Source organism: Macrobrachium nipponense, chromosome 41 (assembly GCF_015104395.2).
Source record: "Macrobrachium nipponense isolate FS-2020 chromosome 41, ASM1510439v2, whole genome shotgun sequence".
NCBI lineage: Eukaryota > Metazoa > Arthropoda > Malacostraca > Decapoda > Palaemonidae > Macrobrachium > Macrobrachium nipponense.
The window spans coordinates 34255463-34280098 of NC_061102.1; the positions used below are offsets into that span (position 1 = coordinate 34255463).

Sequence of the window (24636 nt, forward strand, 5' to 3'; positions counted from 1 at the left end):
GCAGAACACAAAAACTGAGGTTATTAGTCGATTCATATGCAAAGGTTCAAAGAGCAAGTGTGTGGTCGAGACTACTTTCTTGTCTGACTGGCAGTAGGCTGATCTTGGAAACTTTGTGGGAGCAATGATGTTTCGATCAAACAAAAAAGGGATTTTGACGTAGGAAAAATCTATTTCTGGGTGATTGGCTCGTGTCGCCCTATGAAAGGATCCTTAATATCATTCTTTCTAGGCAAAATTAATCTAAATCTTACCAGAGAAAAACAAAATTAAGAAAATGTCAGTAAAACTGACTCGCTCACTCTAAAAAAGAAGTGTCGGTATGAGAATAGGGGCGAGTGGGATCACCACCACGAGTCATTCACCATTTAGACCTTCCAATCCAAAATCCCCACTAGAGAGAGCTGATACTAACGGGTGATGCGGCCGCTACTACTACTACTAAGGACGCCACGGACAGCAGCGCCCCTAGCGGTCATCCTTAAGCTATGAACATCTTGCCCTGCAGGGGGGGAAAAGCAAGACAGGGTGGGTTTCATAGGGCGACTCGAGCCAATCACCCAGAAATAGATTTTTCCTACGTCAAAATCCCTTTTCTGGGCTCAGCTCGTGTCGGCCTATGAAAGAGTACCAGAGAAACAGGCAAGATGGGAAAAAGGGACAAATGAAAAACAGTAGTAAAAAGAGATATATAATAATAAGTGAATCAGGTATACAGAATACAAATTAAGTACTTAAAGCTAACTTATGCTAAACAATGGCATAAAAAAGAGAGCCAACAACAAAAGTACTTAAAACTAACTTATAATAAACATAGTAGTATACAATAATGTAATGTAAGTTAACAAAACAGATTCACTTAAGCAAAGTATTTACATAATATACAAACACATTGTGTCCTACCCTAGCATAAAAATAAGGGTATGGACACTGAAGTACCTTATAAGTACAAAGTGTGGATGTCCCTAGCAAAAAAATAAGGGACAAACCACTAATATGATCTCAGCGGCTAAGGCTAGAGTATCTGAGTAGCATGGCGATAGGGTGAGGCATGTTAGACGAGGTAGGTAGGAAGGAGATCTGGATCTATACTATGACTACTATACAGTATCAGGAGAAACAATGTCTCCCGCTGCTACTGCAGAAAATTTTAAAGATTCCAAGGACTTTAGATAGTGACGTTTAAAGACTGTCGGAGATTTCCATCCAGTATACTTTTTAAGATCCTCGAAGTTCATATGTTGAAAGTAGTTAATTGAGGTGGCTACTCCCCTGATGTCATGTGCTTTTGGGAATGAATCAGGATTGGCTTGTTTAATGAAGTAAAGGATCTGTTGTCTAATACCTTTTACTGATAAAGTACCACCTTTTTCTCTCATGAAGAGAGAACCTGAGGATCTTGAGGATGTGCGAGATAGAAAGGCTCTTAAAGTTGATACTGGGCAGAAAGAAGGGTCTTGCGGAAGTGGGATGACTTTCCAAGGAGCCTACCTTGCAAGAGGATCCTCATAGCTAAAAAGCTACGATCCGGAGCAAGCAGGACTTCTCCTGAGGGGAGGAATTCTACATGACCCGCATCTCTGGATAGAGCCGACAGTTCTGAAATTCTAGCTCCTGAGGCTAGGCTTAATAAGAATAACGTCTTTCTGAGGAGCATTATGAATGTGCACGACGAGTTGTCAGTATCTGATGCTAGTTTGAGGACGTCATTTAAGAACCATGAGACTGCAGTAGGCCTTTGAGAAGGTCTAAGTCTAGCACAGACTTTAGGGATAGACGTAAAGTAAGATTCAGTCAGATCTATCTGGAAACCCAACTGAAAGATCTTCTTCAAAGCCGATTTATGCGTAGTAATAGTGCTAGCTGCTAACCTTTTTCAAACAAGGATCTGAAAAAGGATATAGCTAAGTTAACTGTCATGGTTGTAGTGTTTGATTCTTTCAGGAAGGATGCTAATTTTTTAACAGCTGAGTCATATTGTCTAATAGTTGACTCTCTCTTATCTGACTCTAGGAAGAGGATGTTTTGTGGATCAATGTTAGCATCCTTGTTAGCCGCAAACTTCATGAAGTCCATAAAGTTAGGGTCTGAAGAATTCCTGAGGAAGCAAACACAGTCCTCATTTGTACTGCCTGTGACAGCCTGGGATTGGGAATCCGTTGAGGTCGGAGACCCAATTCCAGAAGCAGAGGATACCAGTTGCTCTTGGGCCAGTCTGGTGCAACCAGCGCTACCAGTCCCTTGAAAGTCCTCAGCTTGCTCAAGACTTTCAATAGAAGATTCACTGGAGGAAAAACATAAATTTTTCTCCACTGACTCCAATCTAGCGACAGGGCGTCCGTGGCATAAGCCAGAGGGTCCAGGTTGGGGGCCACATAGCAAGGGAGCTTGTGGTTTGCTTGTGAAGCGAAGAGATCTACTTGGAGACCTGGGACTCTCCGGCATATCCACTGGAATGACCTGTCGTCTAGGGACCATTCTGATTCCAGAGGGACCGACCGGGACAAAGCGTCTGCTATCACATTTCTTACCCCCGCCAGGTGAGTGGCGGACAGATGCCATTTGTGTTTGTCTGCTAGGGCAAAGATGGCTATCATGACATGGTTCACATGTTTGGATTTGGACCCTCCTCTGTTGATGCAATGAACTACCACTGCACTGTCCAAAACTAGTCTTAGATGAGACTTTTTCGGGGGAAGAAGTCTCTTCAGGGTAAGAAATACTGCCATTGCTTCCAAAACGTTTATGTGGAGCTGGCGGAACTGAGCTGACCAAGTCCCCTGAACTTGTTTGAATTGAGAATATCCCCCCAACCGGACAGGGAGGCATCCGTGTGAATGGTTAATACCGGAAGGGGATATTGGAGGGGTACCAGTTTGGCCAGGTTCTTCACTTTTGTCCATGGACGGAGTTGATTGCGAAGGATCTGTGGAATTACTGACAACTTGTCTCGAGATTTGGCGTTTGCTCTCGATCGCCAAACTCGGTTTATATCCTTCAGCCTTGCTTTTAGGAGGATGTCTGTCAAGGAGGCAAACTGAAGAGAACCTAGGATTCTTTCTTGGCTTCTCCTTGATGTTTGTTTGCATTTGAGAAATTGTTTCACAGCTTTGGCTATTTCTTTGCGTTTGACCACTGGAATTGACAGATTGTGGGAAGACAAATCCCATTGGATTCCTAGCCACTGAAAACGAGACTCTGGAGTAAGTCTGGATTTCGTTTTGTTTATCTGGAACCCCAGATGTTCCAGAAATTGAACTACCTTTTCCGTGGCTTTGAGACATTCCTCGACTGTTGGTGCCCAGATCAACCAATCGTCGAGGTATGCTGCTACCATTATCCCCTGAGTTCTCAATTGTTGAACCACCACTTCTGCTATTTTTGTGAATACCCTGGGGGCTACATTCAGACCGAAGGGCATCACTTTGAATGAGAATTTCTGATTTCCTAGTTTGAACCCTAGGAATGGGCAGAAGTGCCTGGCTATAGGGATATGATAGTATGCGTCTGTAAGATCGATGGAGCATGTGACGGCTCCACGAGGAAGTAAGGTCCTTACTTGCGAAATGGTAAGCATTTTGAACTTGTCGCAACGGATGAAAAGAGTTTAGCCTTGACAAGTCTAAGATTACCCTTCTTTTTGTTGAGCCTTTCTTTAGCACGCTGAATAAGCGACCTTGAAATTTTAAATGCTTGACTCTCGCAATAGCTCCTTTCTGAAGGAGTTCGCTCGCATAATCTGTCAATTCCTTTGACGGTTCCTGATAAAATGATCTGATTGGAGGGGGATCTTTGATCCAACTCCAACCCAATCCCTTGGACACTATGCTCTGTGCCCAATTGCTGAACCCCAACCTGTGACGGAAGAGGAACAACCTCCCTCCTACCTGGGGAGCCTCATTGTTGTTGGGCGGGTTGACCTCCACGCCCTTCTCTGAACTGCCTACCCCTTGTCGCTCTACCTGAGCCACGCTGGCGAAAGTGGCCTCGCGCTCTGCGCTACCTCTCGCCTGCCCCGAAAAGGGAGGGTAAGCCTGACTTTCATAAACAGGGTTGAAGGCCGGCGAGAGTGCGTAAGAGGTCGAGGGTTGGCGACTGAGGAGCACAAGGAGGATGGGTTGGGTCTGTTTTGAAGTTGCAGGCTGTCCCTGTTGGGTAACTGGGACGGCCTGAACGAATTGCTGCTGCTGCTGACGTTTCTGGTAAGGCTGGAATCTTCTACCAGCCTTCTTTGGTTTCTTACCAGCAGCGGGGGCGGATTCTTGTTTCCTCCTTCTTAAGGAGGAGATACCCCATCTAGCTCTGAGGCTCTGGTTGAGCCTAGCAGCCTCATGGTGTACCTCATTCACCGCGGACTCTGGGAAGAGGTCCGCCCCCCACATGCTGGAAGCCAGGAGCCTATTAGGTTCGTGCCTAATAGTGCATTCCTGCAGAACGTGCTTTCGACAGTTCCTCCTAGCTAGGAAGAAGTCGAAAGCATCCGTCTGAACCGTTTGAAGCTGAGACTTGGCCAGAATCTTAAATAAAGGTTCTGTGCCATACGATAAAGCAGCCATCTCAGTAATGATTAGAGAATTGAGGGATCTCCCAAACCTAGTTCGAGCGTCGAACTCTGCCTGAATCAAGGTATCAGGCAGCCTTGGAAGCTTTTCACCAAACTGGTCCATTGCACAGTCCGGTTTGAGTTTACCAAGCGTGAAAGTGGAAGGCAAGTTCTCCCACAATTCCCCGAAAGCTGGGAAGAGCGGAGAAGTAGACCCCGCTTCCCTCAGTTGTGGCATGGGCTCAATCCTTGAGGACTGCCTGAAGAGTCGCTTCCACTATTTTGGTAGCGAACGGAAGAGAAGCCTCCTCCTCCGTCGCAAAAATAGTAAAAGGACTCTTGAAAGCCACTGGAGCTTGGTGTTGGTACACTCCCAGTCCTCAAGGCAGTGAACCCATTCCCGCTGAGCGTGCTCTCTACTATAAAGCACATGCTCTCTGGTGATCTTGTCTTCCCTAGTGAGTGCCGCTGCGGTCAGCCTAGCATACCCAATGAAAGGCTGCGTCAATCCCGGAGGATAAAACTCGAAGTCCTCAATCCTTCGAGTTCCACACTCCGGGACAGAGATCATACCGTCCTTGAATGGAGCGTAAGCGGCTACTCTCCATGGGTTATCCATGGAGAAGGCTGGTAGCGAACTCATAAGGAGGTAGCTGGGGAATACCAGCACTTGCTACTGGGGAGACTGGGTAAGGAACCTGAGCAAGCCCAGCTACTCGGTCCTCATTCTCTCTAACTCTGTTAGAGAGATCTTGGATGGACTTGCCCGACTGACTCAAAGTGTTCGACAGTTGCGCGAAATCTGTTCGAACTTGGTTCCGAGGGCGGAGACCTGTGAGCCGACCATCTCTCCTACCTGTTGCATCACCACTGCTGAGAAGGCAGTGGATCAAAGGTGCTCGGTCCCGCTACTCCAACCGGCGTTGCCGGAGTGGATGCGGTGGAGGCCGGAGAAGGCATTGGCTCAGCAGGAGCGCGAGCCTTCTCCTTAGAAGCCTTGCTTCTAGAGCTCTTGGAGTGTGAGGAGCTCGGCTTAGCCTTCACCGCGTCAGCATAGGAAGTCGAAGACTTCTTAGCTGAAGAAGACGACGACGACTTTTAACGATGGTCTTCGGTTCTCTCTGTCCCTTCACCTTTGGGGGTACAGAGAGAGCGGGAGAGCGGGCAGGGATCTCAGATCCCGAAAATCCTTGGAAAGAGGCAGTAGAAGAAGGGACAGGAGAAGATCCAGGAGCGCCCAAGGAAAGACCTTGGACACCCGACACACCTACCTCAACTAACAAATCCTCTGCACCTACCGCCATAGGCTCAATATTAAGGTCCAGGGTTGCGACATCTGGACCGTCTCCTGCGTGGCCACGGCCCCTAACGACTGCTGCACCTCTTGCTGGATAGAAGCGATGAGAGGGGCTGCAGAGATGGGGGTCAACATATCCTGTTGACTTGCCGCGGGGAAGATCTGAATGGCCAGCTTCTTGTCCAGGATGTATGGCTGGTCCTTGGCGGCGTTCTTGCCGAAGCCGCCCACCCAAGCCTTCAGGGTTGCTAGGGCGACTTCCCTCACACCGGCAGCCTGAAAGAGAAGGCGAAATGAAGCTTCTAGTGCCGGGGACGGGGTTAACAAGCTTATAACTAAGTGTTGTTTAGTAATACGATAAAGAAGTCTACAATCGACTTACCCCCCCACCAGCTGACTGACAAGGTCGTAACAGATGGAGCAGGCTTCCGGGTGCCAGACGATCATGGCGTTGTGATTCGTGGCACATGGGGCGTGAGTCCTGCACTCATCGTGGGCGCATGGGTCGTACAAGGTCGCATTGCACCCTAGGACCTGACAGTTGGTAGCCTGTAAGTGGAAAGATACATAAGCATCAGGAGAACACTTACAGCCTAACAATTGCTCCGCTGCATGCCGGAGCGGTAAAGTTAGATTAAACCAGAGCCCCGCCATAATACGTGTGGTAACAAGAAGGTTGGCGTTTGTCCCCGGCTACGCCGGAGACAAGAGAAAAAATCCAACCAGGTGTGGTGGGGTGGAGGTATTAAACCACGACGGAGAACGACGGAGATGGTATACACACAGTCTATAATACTAAAATTCATCGTAAAAATTAGGGTATATCCTTAAAAATAACAAAATAATCATCGAACTTTCCTCCCCCGTCTACTAGAAGAGTGCCCGGGTAAGAAGCAAGCTTTCCTCCGGTAGCGGGGGAAAAAAGGGAAGGATATAGTAGGCAAGCAATAGACCACGAGAAGTGACCACCCCGCCCGCTAGCGGAGCCAGACGAACTATAACCAAAGGTGCCCCGGCTGCGGCGGAAGGCTCCGTTCGTTATAGTGGGGAAGGGTGGGACTGAACAACTGGGAGGGGGGTCCCCGGCGTAACGCGGCGGGAGAGAGAGAGGGGGGGGGGGTGGCCTACTCCTCCCCGTCTCAACAACTACCCGCTCGGAGACCCGGTACCCGAAACAAGTGGTCGCCCTAAACCCCAGCTGGGGAGAACCCCTGGCCTCCTCAGAGAAGGAGGGAGGAAGGCTACTGAGGTTGTCATAGCAACCAAGGGGTCCCCCAGACCCCTCCCTATACCTGTAGGGAGGGAAGGGGAAGGGTAGGTGCGATGGAACACGTGACCGCCAGTGGCCTAAGCCGCGATAGCAACACAACCGTGGGAGGGCCACGTGAACCAGGCTGTACCAATACATGGGACATGCACCTAGGCTAGCCTAACACCCTAAAAAGAACTAAAATACATCATAACAGGTGGAAAAGACACTTTTAGTAAAAGAAAAAGAAGCCCAGGAGGAGGCAAACTGTTCCGAGGAACAGAAGACTACTCGGAGCCAGCGATAGCCGATGAAGAGCAAGAGCCGGGATGCTTGGCCAGAATACAGAATAGCCCTAAATACCAAACTAAGAGAATGGTAAACGGGCTAACCTAGCTAAAAAGACGATGAACGTGATATAGTAAGCCCATAAGTACAAGAAGTCCCAGTATGGAAGACCGGGAATTCTAGACATGAGGCAGCATGGCGCCGCCACGAGCCGACCGGGAAACCGTATATGACCTATTAGAAGGAAAATACTGGTCCCTGGAAGACTAAAATACAGTAAAATACTACTTATGAGGCACTTAACTTAGCCGATGCGATGGCAGCACGTTCCATGGTAAAGAAGAGGAGATAAATCCAAGAGATTAGCACACGTGAAAAAATGCGTCCAACGCGTACTGCTAAATATTAAGGATGACCGCTAGGGGCGCTGCTGTCCGTGGCGTCCTTAGTAGTAGTAGTAGCGGCCGCATCACCCGTTAGTATCAGCTCTCTCTAGTGGGGATTTTGGATTGGAAGGTCTAAATGGTGAATGACTCGTGGTAGTGATCCCACTCGCCCCTATTCTCATACCGACACTTCTTTTATAGAGTGAGCGAGTCAGTTTTACTGACATTTTCTTAATTTTGTTTTTCTCTGGTAAGATTTAGATTAATTTTGCCTAGAAAGAATGATATTAAGGATCCTTTCATAGGCCGACACGAGCTGAGCCCAGAAATTAGGAAATACGTCAAAATGGTGGATCCAGTACTACACTTAAAGAGTGTAAAAGAAGTCCTCCATGACTGCAATATCAGCTAATATGTAAAGGAAAATAAAGAGGAATCTACAATACAAAATTTTAAAAATTTTTATAACTAGCTATTTCACAGCTAGTCATTCTCCAAGTTGAGAATGCCATCAAGATGAAGCCTCATAACACATCCAAGGTGGTGGGGTTGTGAAGAGGGTACTCACGGCATACAGAGAAAGGCTTATACGAATGGAATACTAAATTTTGCTTTCTTAGAATACACACACATTAGTCATGAGTATCTTATTACCAAAATTATCAGATATATCAAGGTACAAAATTCTAAAATAATAATTCAAAAGTAAACATGTACTTACCTAAATACCACCTTACTTTAATGTACAATAAGCACATTTCAAAGTAAAAATACAGAAAGCAATACATCTTACCTTGCATATGAGCAGATAATTTGATCTACAATTGCAACTCCACCATCTCCCCAGAGATTCAAAAACTCAGGGCTTGGAGAATAGTAGTAAACTTCATATTCGTTCAACTTGAGCTTAAGTTCCTCAATTTCTGATAAAAAAGGACCCTTGTTACTACATGCAATTAATACTGTAAATACAGCACCATGAGAAATGTGTAAGTTAGCAGAAAGCTTGATGGAATGAAAATGTCACAACTTTAAAATGCAATTGCAAATCAAGTGACAGAAATAGTACAGGAAATCTAATAATATATTTTCAACAAAGCTATGTATCACTATCCGAAACACTTAAAACTTTACGAAGTCCCACCATCAAGTGAAGCATCAGTAGCAATAAACACTTTGTTGAGATCATAAGACTTTAATATCTTCACCAACTGTTTAGCTGCCTTTGTCAAGGAAGGCACCTCATCCCCTCTTGCATAAATAAAGTCTCTTCTGCGTAAATGCACAGACAAGTATGGACCTCCTTGGGCAGCACCCCGTTTGGGCTGAAAAGTAATAAAGTTTTACTTTGCAAAAATCCATATATCAGCATTCTTTAAAAACCTTTTGGAATTATTTACAAAACCACATTGATAATAGAATATTCATCATTATACAGTAGTTTTCCATTATCCTATTGTGGCAGGATCACAAGCTAGAAAAAAAACAAGGGCAAAACCTTCCCCACATTAACCTAAACGATCCACCTGCCAAACCCACCCTCAGTCACACTTTCTTCTTAACACAACAAATACAGCAGGACAATTGACCTACACCTATACAAAAACAAAACAAAAAAGCAAAACACACGTACCTACCAACACTATACAAAACAAAACAAAAAACAAAAACACATGTACTTACCAACACTCCAGATACTCCGGGCTTTGCTGTGCTGTCTGCCGTCGAGGTCGCAGAGATACCAACCACAACCCAGACCACAACCCACAACCAAAATAACACAACAACAAAAAAGGAATACAACAACAAAACAGGAACACAACCACAAACCAACAACAACACCCAAAGACCACAACCCACAACTCAACAACAAACAAGAAACACAACCACAACCTAACAACATAGCAAACAACCAAGGAACACAACCAAAACTTCACACATAACAACAAAAACTCAACAACACAACAAAAGACCAATGCACAAACAATTACCAACAAAAAAAAAACAACAACACAAAAAAGGCAACATACACACCCACTAACAACACCAACAACAACCCTCAACTACAACAACTCACATATAATAACAGGAACTAACATACAACTCAACAAAGACCTCACAGCACAACAACTCTTAAGCAACAATATCAACTGACAAAACAACTACTAAACAACAAACAAAACACAACTTAGCTGACTTTCAATTCCTCCAATAAACTGCTGTCTCAACTACTTATCAACACCAGCTCTCACCAAAGACCGACTCAAAAACACCAAAAACACAGAACTCTAACAATCAACAGCACCAGCAGACAGCCCAGAACCCACCAAAAACCAATTCAGTCATTAACTATCCATACAGCAATTACACCCTCTCTCTCTCTCTCTCTCTCTCTCTCTCTCTCTCTCTCTCTCTCTCTCTCTCTCTCTCTCACTCACACACACAGACGTTGTCAAATAGAACTCCATAACTCCTCCATACTATTTATGATTTTTTGTTTCAAGAATTGAACTGTAATTACATTAAAGTGCATAAACTTCTTCAGGTATTAATTTACTCAATGGACCAAACAAAAAAATATTATAGTACCATACAGGCACAAAAACTACCCAACTTCTGGTTTTAAAAATAGATTTTATTAAAAAAACTTTCACTCAACTTTCACTTTAGGCACTACCTTAATTATTTTATGGTAAAAAACCATTTAAAGATTAAAAAGATAAAGCCATAACTTTACATTTTGTTAGTCAGATTGTTTGTCCAGAACTTAAGTTTGCTCAAGTTACATGTATGAAGGCTACCAAGCAATGTCTTATCACAAGGAGCACTAGAGCAATTCTAACCAAGCAGTCTACAGTCAGACTATACCAGTCAAAGTTCTCCTGAGGTGGCCGGACATCTGAGTCGCTGCTCTGTGAGATAAGCCTCTTGCTCTAAAGAGATACTGGACAGTCTCCAGCCATGAAGAGATAGGGACTAACGACTGTTGGTACCTATCTACATGAGGTTGAGAGAGAAGGTAGTGCCAAGGGGAAATTTCTCTTGGAACTGCTCACAGAAGAGACAATAGGTCTGGGAACCACTCTGCTTGGGGCCACATAGGAGCTACCAGGGTCATCCTGAGATTCTTGGAACCCATTGCTCTGTTCAGGACATGACTGATCAGGCAGAACGAGATAAGGCGAACACCTCTAGATCATCCCAAGGATGCTGAGGAGCCTCCTCCGCCAGAGTGAACTGACCTGGGACCACTGAACAATAGACCTGTTGGGTCTTCCCCACAAGAGAAATAGCCTGTCCGCTATGTTCTGGTGCAGAAACCACCCTGCACTTTGAATGACTCTTGACGACTTAGCTTGTCGGCCACCACATTCCTCTTGCCTGGAATATACCTGGCCATGAGCTCCACCGAGCTGTCAGTCGCCCACAAGTGTAACTCAACTGTCAACGAGTGAAATTAGTGAGACACCAAGCCCCCTTGTTGTTCACATACGCTACCATAGTGGTGTCATCAGACATCAGAATGACAGAGTGCCCCACCACTGTTTCTCAAAACTCCTGAAGACCCAGGAAAGCTTCCTTCAACTCTTAACACATTGATGTGGGTTTGTTTGTCCTGTGCCCTCCAAGCCCCTGAGACCAGCTCTTCGGGATGATTGCCCCAACTTTTGAAGGCGGTGTCCAAGAACAGGAGCAGATTCAGAGTGGTTGAATGAGGAGGAACACCCATTGTCAGGTTCTAGTCGTCCAACCACCACAGAAGGTCGTTTCTTACCTCTGCCGACAGAGGGACGTGGAGCCAGGGACCAAAACTCCTTCAGTCTCCACTGCAGGGAACAAATGTGAAGACACCCATGAGGAACCAGTGTCTCGAGAGAAGCAACTGGATTACCAACCTGAGGGACCATCACCTTCGACTTCTTAATCAGAGGAGCCTTGTCATTGTTATGGTGAACTCAAATGAGTTGAGGAGACTTAGAACCAGCAAGAGGCTTCTGAGGAGAAGGGGGAAAATCATCCTCCACAGGTGCATGAACACGAGAGAGAGAATCAAGTCCACGTACATGAAGAAGAAACACGTCTGTGTGGGGAGGGGACAACACATCTCTCATGCTCCAAGAAGGTGAAGCAACAAAGTCCTCAATCCTCCAGTGTCTAGCTCGAGAGCGAGGAGCGGGGAGGAGGGCAGAGACAGTGAAGAAAATGGTGATATATAACATTTCCTCTTAGAGGTACCACGGTACCTCTCCTAAAAAAAGTCTACCATAGCCTGCAAAAACATCGATGGATTGGCAACCATCTAGGATGATGTCATGGAGGAAACTGGATGTGAAGGGTGAGTGACTTGGGCAGAAACGATGCTGGGAGTGACATGGTATACGTTGGACTCTTAGCCCGAGCCGATACTTTACAAAAAACTTATATAAAAAAAAAAAATTTTCTTCTGATTTTTACATGTTTTTTCACTTCTTTACTTTACGTTTTTTTTTTTTTTTTTTTTTTTTTTTACAAAATTTCAATTTCTTCACCACTTTCAATTTTCTGTTTTTTTGTATCACTTGGACCTTCCTGTTTGCTTACAACTAAAGGCCTCTTTAAAAAATAACTATCCAAGGAAGGTTGCTTCTGGCTGCTTTTCAAAATGTTCCTGAAACTACTCAGGCTAATGTCATCGTACTGCGCAAGCATACGACCTCTGTAAGCCTTTTTGGGGTGTCTCTTTTCTGCAGATGATTGCACTTTATGAAAAGCAGCTAGAACATCCATAATTTCTGCCGTTGTCATAGGGTCTTCCTCCTCCTCCTTGCTGCTGCTGCTAGAGAACTCTTCTTGAACAACGTTATGGTGCTACTCGAGAAGGTCATTGATGTCTTCCTCGTTGACGACCAGCCTCATGGACTTGCTGAGTGCAACGATCTCGTCAAGATCTGGTTGCAAAACAGTTTCAGGATCGTCAACTGTTTCTGAATCTGCATTAGCTTCGCCCACGTCGAATCCCTTGAAGTCTCGGGCGGATACGGCATCAGACCAGAGTTTCCTCCACGAAGAATTAAAGGTTCGCCTTGAAACCTCCTGCCAAGCTTGATCGATGAGTCGGAGGCATATCATGATATCGAAATGCTCCTTCCAAAATTCATGCAAGGTGAGGTTTGTGGTATGGGTGATGTCGAAACATGTCTTGAAAAGAAGTTTTGTATACAGCTTCTTGAAGTTCGATATCACTTGCAGGTCCATGGGCTGGAGGAGAGGGGTGGTGTTAGGCGGAAGATAAAGAACCTTGATAAAAGAATACTCCGCTAGGATATCTTCCTCGAGGCCAGGAGGGTGAGCAGGGGCATTGTCCAACAGCAGCAGACATTTCAGAGGGAGGCGCTTCTCTTCCAAGAATTTCTTCACTGTTGGGCTGAAACACAGATTTACCCACTCGGTGAACAAAAGTCTCGTTACCCAGGCTTTCGCATTAGCCCTCCACATCACTGGAAGCTTCTCCTTTAGCACTTTGTGGGCCTTGAAGGCTCGAGGAGTCTCGGAATGATAGACAAGTAGGGACTTCACCTTACATTCCCCACTGGCGTTAGAACAAAGTGCAAGCGTAAGCCTGTCTTTCATAGGCTTATGCCCAGGTAGCTTCTTCTCTTCCTACGTGATGTACGTCTGACGAGGCATTTTTTTCCAAAAAAGGCCAGTCTCGTCACAGTTGAAGACTTGCTGAGAACTGTAGCCTTCCTTGATCGTCATCTCGTCGAACGTCTTAATGAAGGCTTCGGCCGCTTTCGTGTCCAAGCTGGCCGCTTTCGTGTCCGAGCTGGCCGCCTCCCCATGCCGCACCACCGAATGGATGCCAGTTCGTTTACGGAATTTATCAAACCACCATAGAAGCCCTGAAGTCTGAGGTTGTCGTCGATGTCCCTTCTCCTCCATCATCTTCGGCCTGGGCAATCAGATCACCAAAAATAGCGCTGGCCTTGTGGCTGATTGCTGTCTCAGTTATCGTATCGCCAGCGATTTCTTTGTCTTTAATCCATACAAGAAGCAGCCTCTTCGTCTCATCATGCACGTGGCTCCTCCTGTTGGACAAAATAGTCAGGCCCTTGGAAGGTGTAACTGCTTTGATGGCTTCCTTCTGCTTAAGGTTGGTGCCTATCATAGAGGGATTTTGGCCGTATTCCTTAATGATCACACTCAACTGCATGCTAGCCTCATACTTCTTAATTATCTCCATCTTCGTTTCCATAGAAAGCATTCTCTTCTTTCTGTGAACTTCAGCAACATTCTTGGGACCCATGGCTAATAACGTAAGTTAATTAAGTTCACACACAACACGATAAAGTAACTTAGTATGAAGAAAGCGAAATCACTAACTCGAATTTACGTTAACAAACTAAATCTATGTGAACGAACGAATTCCATGTGCATACGATAACGCTGATGCGACGAAATGGTCGAAGGACGCCTTTACGTAGAGGTGATGATGGGACAGATGCTGACCAATAGGAGAGCAGGATCTTACAGCAGTGACTAGCATCAGGAACCAATGGGAGAGCGGGAGGATGGTGGCGAGTCTACTCAGTTGGCGGCACGCAAGTTTTATAATTGTTCTTGGCGGCCCGGCCGAATCTCGGACTTTATCCTTTCGCAACCTGAATTATTTTCGTACACAGAAGCAAAAAAATCTTCGTCTTTGCTTTCGTAACCTGGATTTTTTGTAAGTAGGGACTTTCCTATGCAGAAGTTCCACTGTAGGATAGTGATTTAAGGTTTATTTGAAGTAGGATGTTACTTAAGGTATACATTTGGTATTTGAAAACTTTCAAAATTGGTAGATATACAGTGGACCCCCCATACTCGCGTTCTCAGCATTCCCAGACTTGCATATTTGTGGATTTCTCTTCGGAACATATCAACCCCATTATTCACAGGAAATTCGTATATTTGCTATATTTTTCTATGAGAGATATCCACAAATTCCTATTTTTTTATTTTTTATAAATTTTGTCATAAAATTCACTTTTTGGATAAAAATATTAAAAACAGGTATTAACATAATTAGTTGGTTTTTCCTGAGTTTTAACTAACAAAATAGGCAGTTTATAGCATTTTTATAAAGGTTTCAATAATCCAAGTCTAAACCAAAAAATAACATTTCCTGCAGTGTTTTCTGGTTTGCTCCCTAGTCAATTGTCATCAGTGTGCTGCATTTTTCATCATCCACTAGACTTGTAATATTTTTTTATTTTCTAAACTAAAAGGATAATTCAAATGGGTTTTTATTTATGGCATCTCTGATTAAAGACAAAAAATTTTGTTATAGTAGAATTACACAGATCAAAATAAACAGCCTCCTTTGGATTTTGAACTTGAGGGTGAATAACTAAAGAATTGTTTCAGTCAATTTTGCCATGAACCAGCCCGAGAAGAGCCTTTATTAGGCTCAGAGGTCTGGATAAACTAATCCTTTATAATAATACTATACATAATAATAATTTTGCTGTTAATCGTCTTTGAGTTAAACACTATTTCAGTAGTGTGAGATATATTATTCCTAATCTCTTGTTTGGAGATATCATCTTAGACAATGATTCTTGTAGACGAAAATAAATGTTAGAAGCAAATTTTGTGCATAAATTACTCTTATTTATCCATTGGTGCCCACCAAAATTGATACTGTTACTAGGCAACTGAAGCGGTTGCTGACCTAGATTTTTTAGACACAGAAATTGAGAGAGAGAGAGAGAGAGAAATTATTTTTATGTGATATTTTTTAATCTTATTAAACTTACTAATACAGTATTAGTAATCAATGTTATTAAATGAAAATTAGTAAATCATTTTTGTATCATAAAAATATATTTAGTCATGAAAATAACATCAAAATACACTAATTAGTGAATATTTACTGTTGGAAAAACCCACAAATAGGTTAATTTTCCATGAATAATGGGTAGATATGGTTCAGAGAAATCCGTGAATATCCAAACGCGAATACAGTGGTTTGACGTAACATATACTGCATGAAATGAGCTACAAACAAAAATGTTCTTTGATAAGCACTAAATGAACACAGCGTTGAATGGCAACAAATCAAGAAATGTAAACTTCAACACCTTTGAAAGAGGGCTCTCAACTGATAATGAGTTTTCAGATATAAAGAACCATCAGTCCATTCAAAATGCTTAACAAAACAAGTGTCTAATACCTAACAGGAAAATTACTAACAATATCTTACCTCCCAAAAAAATCAAATAAAAAGAAAACAGCAACTTTTTAATACATGCAGGTTCAGTTCTTGCAACGCGTTGTAAGCCAAAAATCGCTGTAAGGCGGAACATCGTCAAAAATCCTAAGAAAACCTTACTTTTAATGCTTTGGGTGCATAAAAACTATGTAAACTGCATTCTCACTACATTTTTCATAAAAAACCTTCAAATATTGATTATTTTGCATTAATAATTTCTGATAAATATAATTGAAAAGCGTTGTAACCTCGGAACGTCGTAAGCCAGGGACTGCCTGTACAAAAAATCTTATACATTTTTCAACTACCTTAGTATCTCTCCAGTCTTCTGTTATCCGTTTGATCCCTTGCATCACCAGAGTCCAAAAATTCATTTCGGAATCTGTTAGCCTCAGCTACTAAATGATGAGCAAATCTCATGCTTCGACGGGCAGACCAGAACCACTTTCCACCAAATTCGTCATGTAATACTGTTTCAGCTCTTCCTACCAATACAGATCTGTAAAGAACAGTGAAAGTAAAAGAATTACATTAAAAAGATAAAGAGTACAAGTAAGTTAAGCTACTTATACCAGACATAAATATTTCAATTTTTTTAATGAATCACAACTGTCTACAATCCATTTCATAACAAACAAAGCAGTCCTAGAACACCTTTATTAAAAGTTTGGTTCCCATAGAATGTAGATTTCTTGCAAGGAGCAATATCACAAGTTCACCTAAGAACACATAGAAGAATGAAAGGAGAAAAAAGAACAGATGGGCCCAGTGGGGTGGAACATGAATGTATACAAGATCATTCTTGATGTTACTGGCAGTTCACTAAATCACTCCGTGTTTTAGGTGATCCAGCTGTGAAGGACCCAAGCTGTCAGGAGGGAGGTAATTCTACTACAATTAGTATAGTTTTGTATGTAAATTTTTTTTAAGGCTTCATTAATTCATAAAACCACAACTTCAACTCAATCTGACTAATAACTTTAGCACAAAGGCAATGAAAGGGTGAAAGGAATGTAAAGAAACAAAGTAAGTTCCTGTCAAAATGTGGTGTAAAGAAAACCAAAACTTAAAAGAGCTGAAGATGGGTTAAGTGCATTCTTCTAGTTATCTTATATCAAATGCAATACTTCCTAAAAGAGGTAAAGAACAGAGACAATGAACACCACACCTTGTAGTAAAACAAAATTAAAAGCAGAAGTACCGAATCTTTACAATCCTATACGTAGTATCTGAAATAAGATTCTCAGTACCTAACATCAGTTTTTCTTATAAGTGGCACAAGTGTTGAAGCATGTCCCTGGATTGAAATGCAGGAGAAGTTTTTGGTGGTAATTTGAGTTCCCCAGAGATGTCCATCCCACTGACCATTTTCATCACTGTGGCTGTAATAAAAAAAAAAAATAAATTAAAAAATTACACTTCATACGTACTTAAATTTTTAAACAACCAACAGATTTCCATGTAGTAGTTTAAAGCAGATGGTAGTAAAATGTAGAAATTTCTTACAGAAAAATCAATTTTTCCAAAGTATACAAACCAGAAATTTCATATATCAGACTATCTTCCACTCAAATGTTGGTTCCATCACTGGGGAATGTTAACAAGTTATAGCAAATAGGTTAGGAATAACTAGCTACTGAAATGTCTGCACCCCTCACATTCCCTTCATTTACAGGGAAAAAGCACAGGAAAGATTACTGGTAAAATAAAAAAAATAAAAACTTCAGGTTTGTATACTCGAAAACATGTAATTTGTTCCTACAAGAGTACAAACCTTTGTTTTTTGTATAGGGGTTGTATGTTTGGAAAATGCAATTTGTTCCTACAAGAATACAAACCTTTGTCTTTTGTATAGGGGAGACACTCCTTAGGTAAGAGGTATAGTCCTGTGGAATCAACTGGCCCTTTTCAGCACCACCTGATAGGACCCTGTCCATTGTTTGGTATTTGTGGGAATACCTACTTTTTAGTGAAACTCTGTGCCATTCTTTCTTTCTTTAAATCTTACGCAGAAAACCCTGAAAAACTGAGCCACCAGGCTATCTAAAAGGAACCTGTGGGTCAACTGAGTATGGCCAATTCTCAGAAGACATAATACAACTTCCACCCTACAGAAGTAAGAGGAATCAAGAGGAGTCAATAATTCATCCAAAATCCACTCTCTCAAATGTAATTGCAAATCAAATCATCAATCAGCATAATAACATACAATACTATAAACATAAACTAATTATATTGCCAATAATACTAAAACCCAAATTAAGCATAATATCATATCCACTCATACCACTACTAACATTGAAGATTTAGATAGCCATGAAAAAGAATTTCCAACACAAGAGGAATCAAATAATAATAATCAATGAACTGACAAAAAGGAAAGAATACTGGAACGAACCCCCACCCAAGGGAAAAAAATTGAATATTGAAAATTACAATATATTCAAAGAAACCCCAACTACATCAGAAGGTTTTAAAAAAAGACATTGTACATATTAACATCATCACAAGCAGAAATGCACAAATAACCTCAGTCCCAATCCTAAAATCAACATTTGGACAGCAAAGAATCAAATAATAGCTCTTAACAATTCCCAATGGTCAATACAAACTAATACATAATACGTACTAATGAAAATCATACCATTAAACCAAAATATAACTATCACACACCAATTATCCACAAGACCCAAATATTCCTCTAACAATAATTAAGGGATTTTGACGTAGGAAAAATCTATTTCTGGGCGAGGAAGCCGTGTCGCCCAGTGAAATAGGTTCCTTCAGCACTAATTCTAAGAATTAGTGCTGAAGGAACCTATTTCATGGAGCGACACGGCCGAGCCCAGAAAACCAGATAACCCCTCAAACCAACATTCCTTATCACTACAGAAAAGGACCAATAGAATTAGAAAATCATAATTTCTAAAGCTAAAAGATCAAATGCTTTGATCAAAGAAACTGCACCAATAACTAACAACACCAAACATCCTTCATCTTGTGGTTGTAAAGTGCACTTCCTTGACTGTCATTCCTTTTCTATTTATTAACAACCAACGCTCTGAGTTATATTGGTAAAAGGAGTACTCTTTACATTTAGCGTGATGGGCTAGCCCACAATTGAAACATTTTGGGTAGTTACAGTCCCAATTAGTGGTATGGTAATCTTACGCGCAGACTGCACATATTGCCTTATTATGACATTCTTTGTATCTGTGTCTATACCTTGAACACTGTGTACATTGTAGTGGCTAAAGAATAAATGGATGAATTTCTCTATGTTGCCCAAGAACTTTTATTTTAAATGGGAGGTCTTGGCCTGTAAATTTTATTTTGGCAATGTTGATATTTTTATTCTAGTCTTTCCTACTTGGAACAGAGTACAGTGGAACCTCAGTTTTTGCACATAATCTGTTCCAGAACCTCCCATAAGTCAAAAACGTACGAAAACCAAAAGGGATAATGTAAATGCAATCAATGTGTTCCAGAACTCCAAAATATTTAAAAAATATATTTTATAGGGGATAAACAGTTTTACATACAGAAAACAATGAGAAATAAATATAAATGAATAATGACACGAATAATGAACATTTAACATCACTCTTACCTTTATCAAAGGCACTTTTTAGCACATGGAAGACTGAGAGAAGAGGAGAAGGAGAGGTGGTTGTTTGGAAGGGGAATCCCCCCCTCAAGAAGGATTTCAGGTATCAACGACTTATCTGGGGTTACTTCTCTTTGTTTTTTACTTGGAACTATCTGGGGTTACTTCCTCTCTTTGGTTTTTACTAGCACTTGGACCAGCTTGCGAGTCACTGGACCCATGTAACAGACCCATGTCACACAATTAAACTGTCCAGAGAAATATGTTTCCAACATCTCAATTTGCCTGAAGTGGAACACGGCATTGTCATTAAAGATGTTGGAGACCCAGATTAACATCTTTGTTGGGATGATAATTCTCCACAAAATCTTTTACATCACTCCACTTTGCAAACATATCCTTAATCACTGAAGTATGCACATTACATATGCCTGTTCTCTTTCTGAATTTTTCAAACCAGCCACTGCTGGCCTTAAAATTCACAAACAGCAGCACTTGTAGGCATTTTCTTACTGTGAATGGCATGCAACACCCTCCTACACTTTGCTAAGAGTTCTATCTTAAATTCTATAGTGTTCCTCGCCATTTTTACAGAAGGGCTGGCACTTAGAATTTTCTTTGGCCCCATGATGGCTTATTTAGCAATTGCACTAATAAAAAATCACAGATAAGTAAAAACAATGAACACTAAAGCACAATGGGTCACAAGAGAAAACTCTATGCTTTGTTTGGGTGCTCAGTACAGGCTTAGTCACATGGTGGGCCCTGGAAGGAGTGTTTCCAAATGTACGAAATCAGAGGAAACGTACAAAACCCAAGACAAAATTTAGTCGGAAAAAGTCTATGAAAATCGAATCGTACAAAAACCATGGCATACGAAAACCGAGGGTCCGCTCTATATTTCTAAATCATGAATATTATTATATCTCAATTTAAGGAGTCTCATAGTTCGTAGTTGTTTTGAAAGAAGTTCTTGTTCATTTGTTGTTGGGTAGAATGACTGCACCTTTTACATAATTCAGTTTCATTGTGGTAGCAAAAAAAAAAGTTGGTTTGTGTGAATTAGTAAGATTCTTTCTATAATATATATTATTTTGTTGTTGTTGTTGTTAGGTTGATTAGGTTAGGCAATTTTTAAATTATAGTTTTTTATTTCATGTTGTGCTTGTGGGTGAAGGATTACTTAATATTAATTTTTGTCTTTTTTCATTGGTTTAGTAGATGGGAATGAGTATGAGCTGAGGCTCCCTTTCACCTGTACTCAAAGGTGGAAGCTGAGAGACAGTTTTGCCAGTTGGTTGAGTTTTATTTTTTTCCGAGCCCAATGGCAAAGTGGTAGTATGTTGGGTAGGCCGATGGCCAACAGTTTGTGGCTGCGGAGTTGGGGAAGACTTTACTGGAGCACAATTGGGAACAGAGGTGAACCTCAAGCAACAACAGGCTGTCATCGAGGATCAACTTCAAGAAATTCAGTACTTGAGCAAGCAGACAGCTGCGTTGAGGGAGATCAACGATTCCAGGCTACGCATCCAAGAGTAGCTGGAAATATCGATTCAGGAACTAGGAAAGAACAACCAGAGGTTCTCTGCAGGAGGAGCTGCTGATAAGAGGAGAAACAAGTTTAGGTTCTTGGGTGGTTGGGGTAATATCAAGTTAGGCTTATTAGGTATTGGAGGATAAAATAGATACCGTATATACTCGCATATTATGCGACTTTTGAAACCTAATTTTGAAGCTAATTTTAAAGGGGTCGCATCATACACGCGGTATAAAATTAGCGTACCGTCTATGCTTTCCCAAATCGGCAGATTGCGATAGTTACTATCGGAGGAAAACAGTAGATCTTTTAAAAAGTTATGCTTTACTTGTACTTCACTATATCCAATAATATTGTATGCATTCTCATATTACTATTGTATTTTAAAATACAAAAGAGCGATCGTGGGCCATTTGCATTATTTTGGTTTATACAGCATGTTTAACGGTTCTAGACTAACCATCTATAATTTCCAAATCAGTTGTTAAGGCACAATACCGAAGGAATTTTTAATTTTTGTTTTACTCGGTAAAAGAAACATTTGTTACTTGAACTATTATTTTTATTTTAGGATACGCAGTTAAGTGAAAATTTATTAAAGTAAAAAAAAATGCATAAAATTAATAAATTAAAATCCTCCCAAGTCGCTCTCCGTGTCCGTATCATCAAATACTGCCTTGAATTCTTCGCCATGAACGCAGTCATATTCGTCATCTTCCAGATCTTTGATCATTTCACGTATAGTCTTGTCACCGTGGCGAGCTCTCTGGCGTGGCTTTTAAAGATATGCCCTTATGCTAAACAACAACTGCCCGTGTTTGACAGACCTTTGAATGTCCTTGAGACAAACCCCGAGGCTATAATAATAAGATTATATGGGGTTTTCATTCCCAGGTACTTTAATCTCCCTATTCGGCCATGCTCTCGCTCTCTCTCTCTCTCTCTCTCTCTCTCTCTCTCTCTCTCTCTCTCAATCAAGCAATAAAATCCAAAATAAGAAAGAAACAAATAAAGAGAGGAATGAAGAATATCAGGTAAAAGAAAAAAGCAAGCCATCAACGAGATATGCAGAGGTGTCAGCAAAAAATTTCAATGCATCAGCTCCAAGATTCTACTCAAGAGATAATAACTGTTTTTATTATGCAAGAGGATATTGCAGATATGGAGAAAATTGCAGATTCAGACACAAAATAAATAATTATGATGAAGGAAGAACAAATATTATGGAAAAGTTGGATTTTTTAATGTCAGAATTTCTGGAAATGAAAAAAAGAACAACATACCAGAACAGGAAAGAGACATGGGAAAATCCTTATTACTACCAATATTAAATGAAGGAGAAAACACGCAAACCATCATAGTGATGAATGCGCAGGGTTTAGTTACGAGTAACTCAAAAAGAAAAATAGAGTAGTACTTAGAAGAACTAACCCAAATTGAAAAGAAGATTGATATAATGAATATAAGTGAAACCTGGTATTCCCAAGAGACTGGGAATGATGATCAAATAAAAGGGTTCCAAAGTTATAGATCAGATAGAAAAAATAGGAATCAAGGGGGAACCTCAATATATGGGAAAGACAAAAAACAAGGAAAAATATATGAGAAATATAGTAACTCAGAATGTGAACTAATAGCGGTAGAATTTGAATCTGAAAAATTAATGAACATAGTAATATATAGACCTCCTAATACTAAAGAGTTTGACTTAATAATAGAAAAATTGGCTGATATATGTAGAAATCACAAGGACTGGACTATTCTCCTATCTGGAGACTTCAACTTTCCTTTCGTAGACTGGAAAGAACGAATAGGAGATTGTGGATGTACTTATACATATAAAAAAGAGAGTAATAGTAGTGCAGAAGATAAGAGGCAATTCGAAAAGCTATTAGATATGCTACTAGAATACAACATTCAACAAATAAATCACCTGCCACAAGAAAGGAAAATACTTTAGACCTAGTATTTGTGAACGAGATGAATTATGTTAAAGAAATAATAGTTTATAATGCGAGTATTTCAGACCATAATGTCATAGAATTAACAGTCCATTCCAAAGCAAGTGAAAACAGAGATAAGCAAGAAATGAAAAAGTGGGAAGGATATGGAAAATACAACTTCTACAGTAGAAATATAAAATGGTCAGAAATAAATGAAGAATTAAACAAAGATTGGGATAACATTTTCGTAAGTGATGACATAAAGGTAAATACGGAGATATTATATAAAATATTAGAGAAAATAGTGGATAAATATATACCGAAGAAGAAAAGTAAAACATCAGTCATGCATACCAAGAGACTGAAGGATCTTGTTCCAGAAAATCAGAAAGTGGAAAAAAGGTCTTGCAAAAGAAAAAATGCATGGAAAGTTATAGAACTAAAAAGTAAGATAGAAAAATGCAGAACAAAAGATTATACATCAAAAGAAAATGAAAAACGGGACTTGGAAGAAAAAACCCTATTAAATATCAAGCAAAATCCCAAACTATTATACTCATATGCGAAGAAGATGAATAAAAGAAGAATAGAAATAGGCCCTCTAAGAATTGAAGGGAGATTAACGAATGAAAAAAAGGAAATTTGCAACATATTGGCAGAACAATATAAGAGAGAATTCACCCCTAGAATAGATAATGAAGATAATGATATAGAAGTAAGGGATGAAAATAGTGAATATTTAGCTGACATAGATATTAATGAAGCTGATATTGTGCAGGCTATTAATGAAATTAAAAATGGAGCTGCTGCAGGGCCTGATGGAGTGCCTGCTATTTTGTTAAAGAAAGTAGTTCATTTTATCGCAAAGCCACTTGCAATATTATTAAGACAAAGTGTAGATACAGGCAAGATTTATGATGAGCAACAAATTAGCATATATTACCCCTACTTTCAAAGTGGATCAAGACTAGAGGCAAGTAATTATAGGCCTGTGAGTCTAACATCACATATTATGAAAGTGTATGAAAGGGTAATGAAGAAAAATATTATGAAACATTTAATAAAAAATAATTTGTTTAATAAAGGACAACATGGTTTCGTACCCGGAAAAAGTACACAAACCCAACTGTTAGTCCACCGTGAGAACATATTCAAAAATATGAAAAGAGGAATGAAACAGATGTGGTTTATTTAGACTTTGCAAAAGCTTTTGACAAAGTAGACCATAATATTATCGAAGAAAATTAGAAAACACAATATCGTGGATAAGTAGGAAGATGGTTAAAAAGAATTTTTACACAAACAGAAAACAGATAGTTATTGCAAACGACGAGAAATCGGATGAAGCTAAGATAATATCCGGTGTGCCGCAAGGTACGGTGTTAGCTGCAATACTGTTTGTTATTATGATTGAAGACATAGACAGTAATGTTAAGGATTCGGTAGTGAGTAGTTTCGCAGATGACACAAGAATAAGTAGAGAAATTACTTGTGATGAAGATAGGAACGCTCTACAAAGAGACCTTAACAAAGTATATGATTGGCAGAGG

The 24636-nt window shown here is 40.9% G+C and overlaps 1 protein-coding gene across 1 annotated transcript in view; it reads right to left on the reverse strand.

The window, feature by feature from the left end:
* Positions 1-24636, reverse strand: part of LOC135212665 (GDP-fucose protein O-fucosyltransferase 2-like) — a 75806-nt gene that overhangs the window by 5938 nt on the left and 45232 nt on the right. The window contains 5 exon segments of the mRNA XM_064246315.1: positions 8557-8686; positions 8908-9088; positions 16308-16335; positions 16337-16498; positions 17250-17381. Of these exon segments, the coding sequence (XP_064102385.1) occupies positions 8557-8686; positions 8908-9088; positions 16308-16335; positions 16337-16498; positions 17250-17381 (633 nt within the window).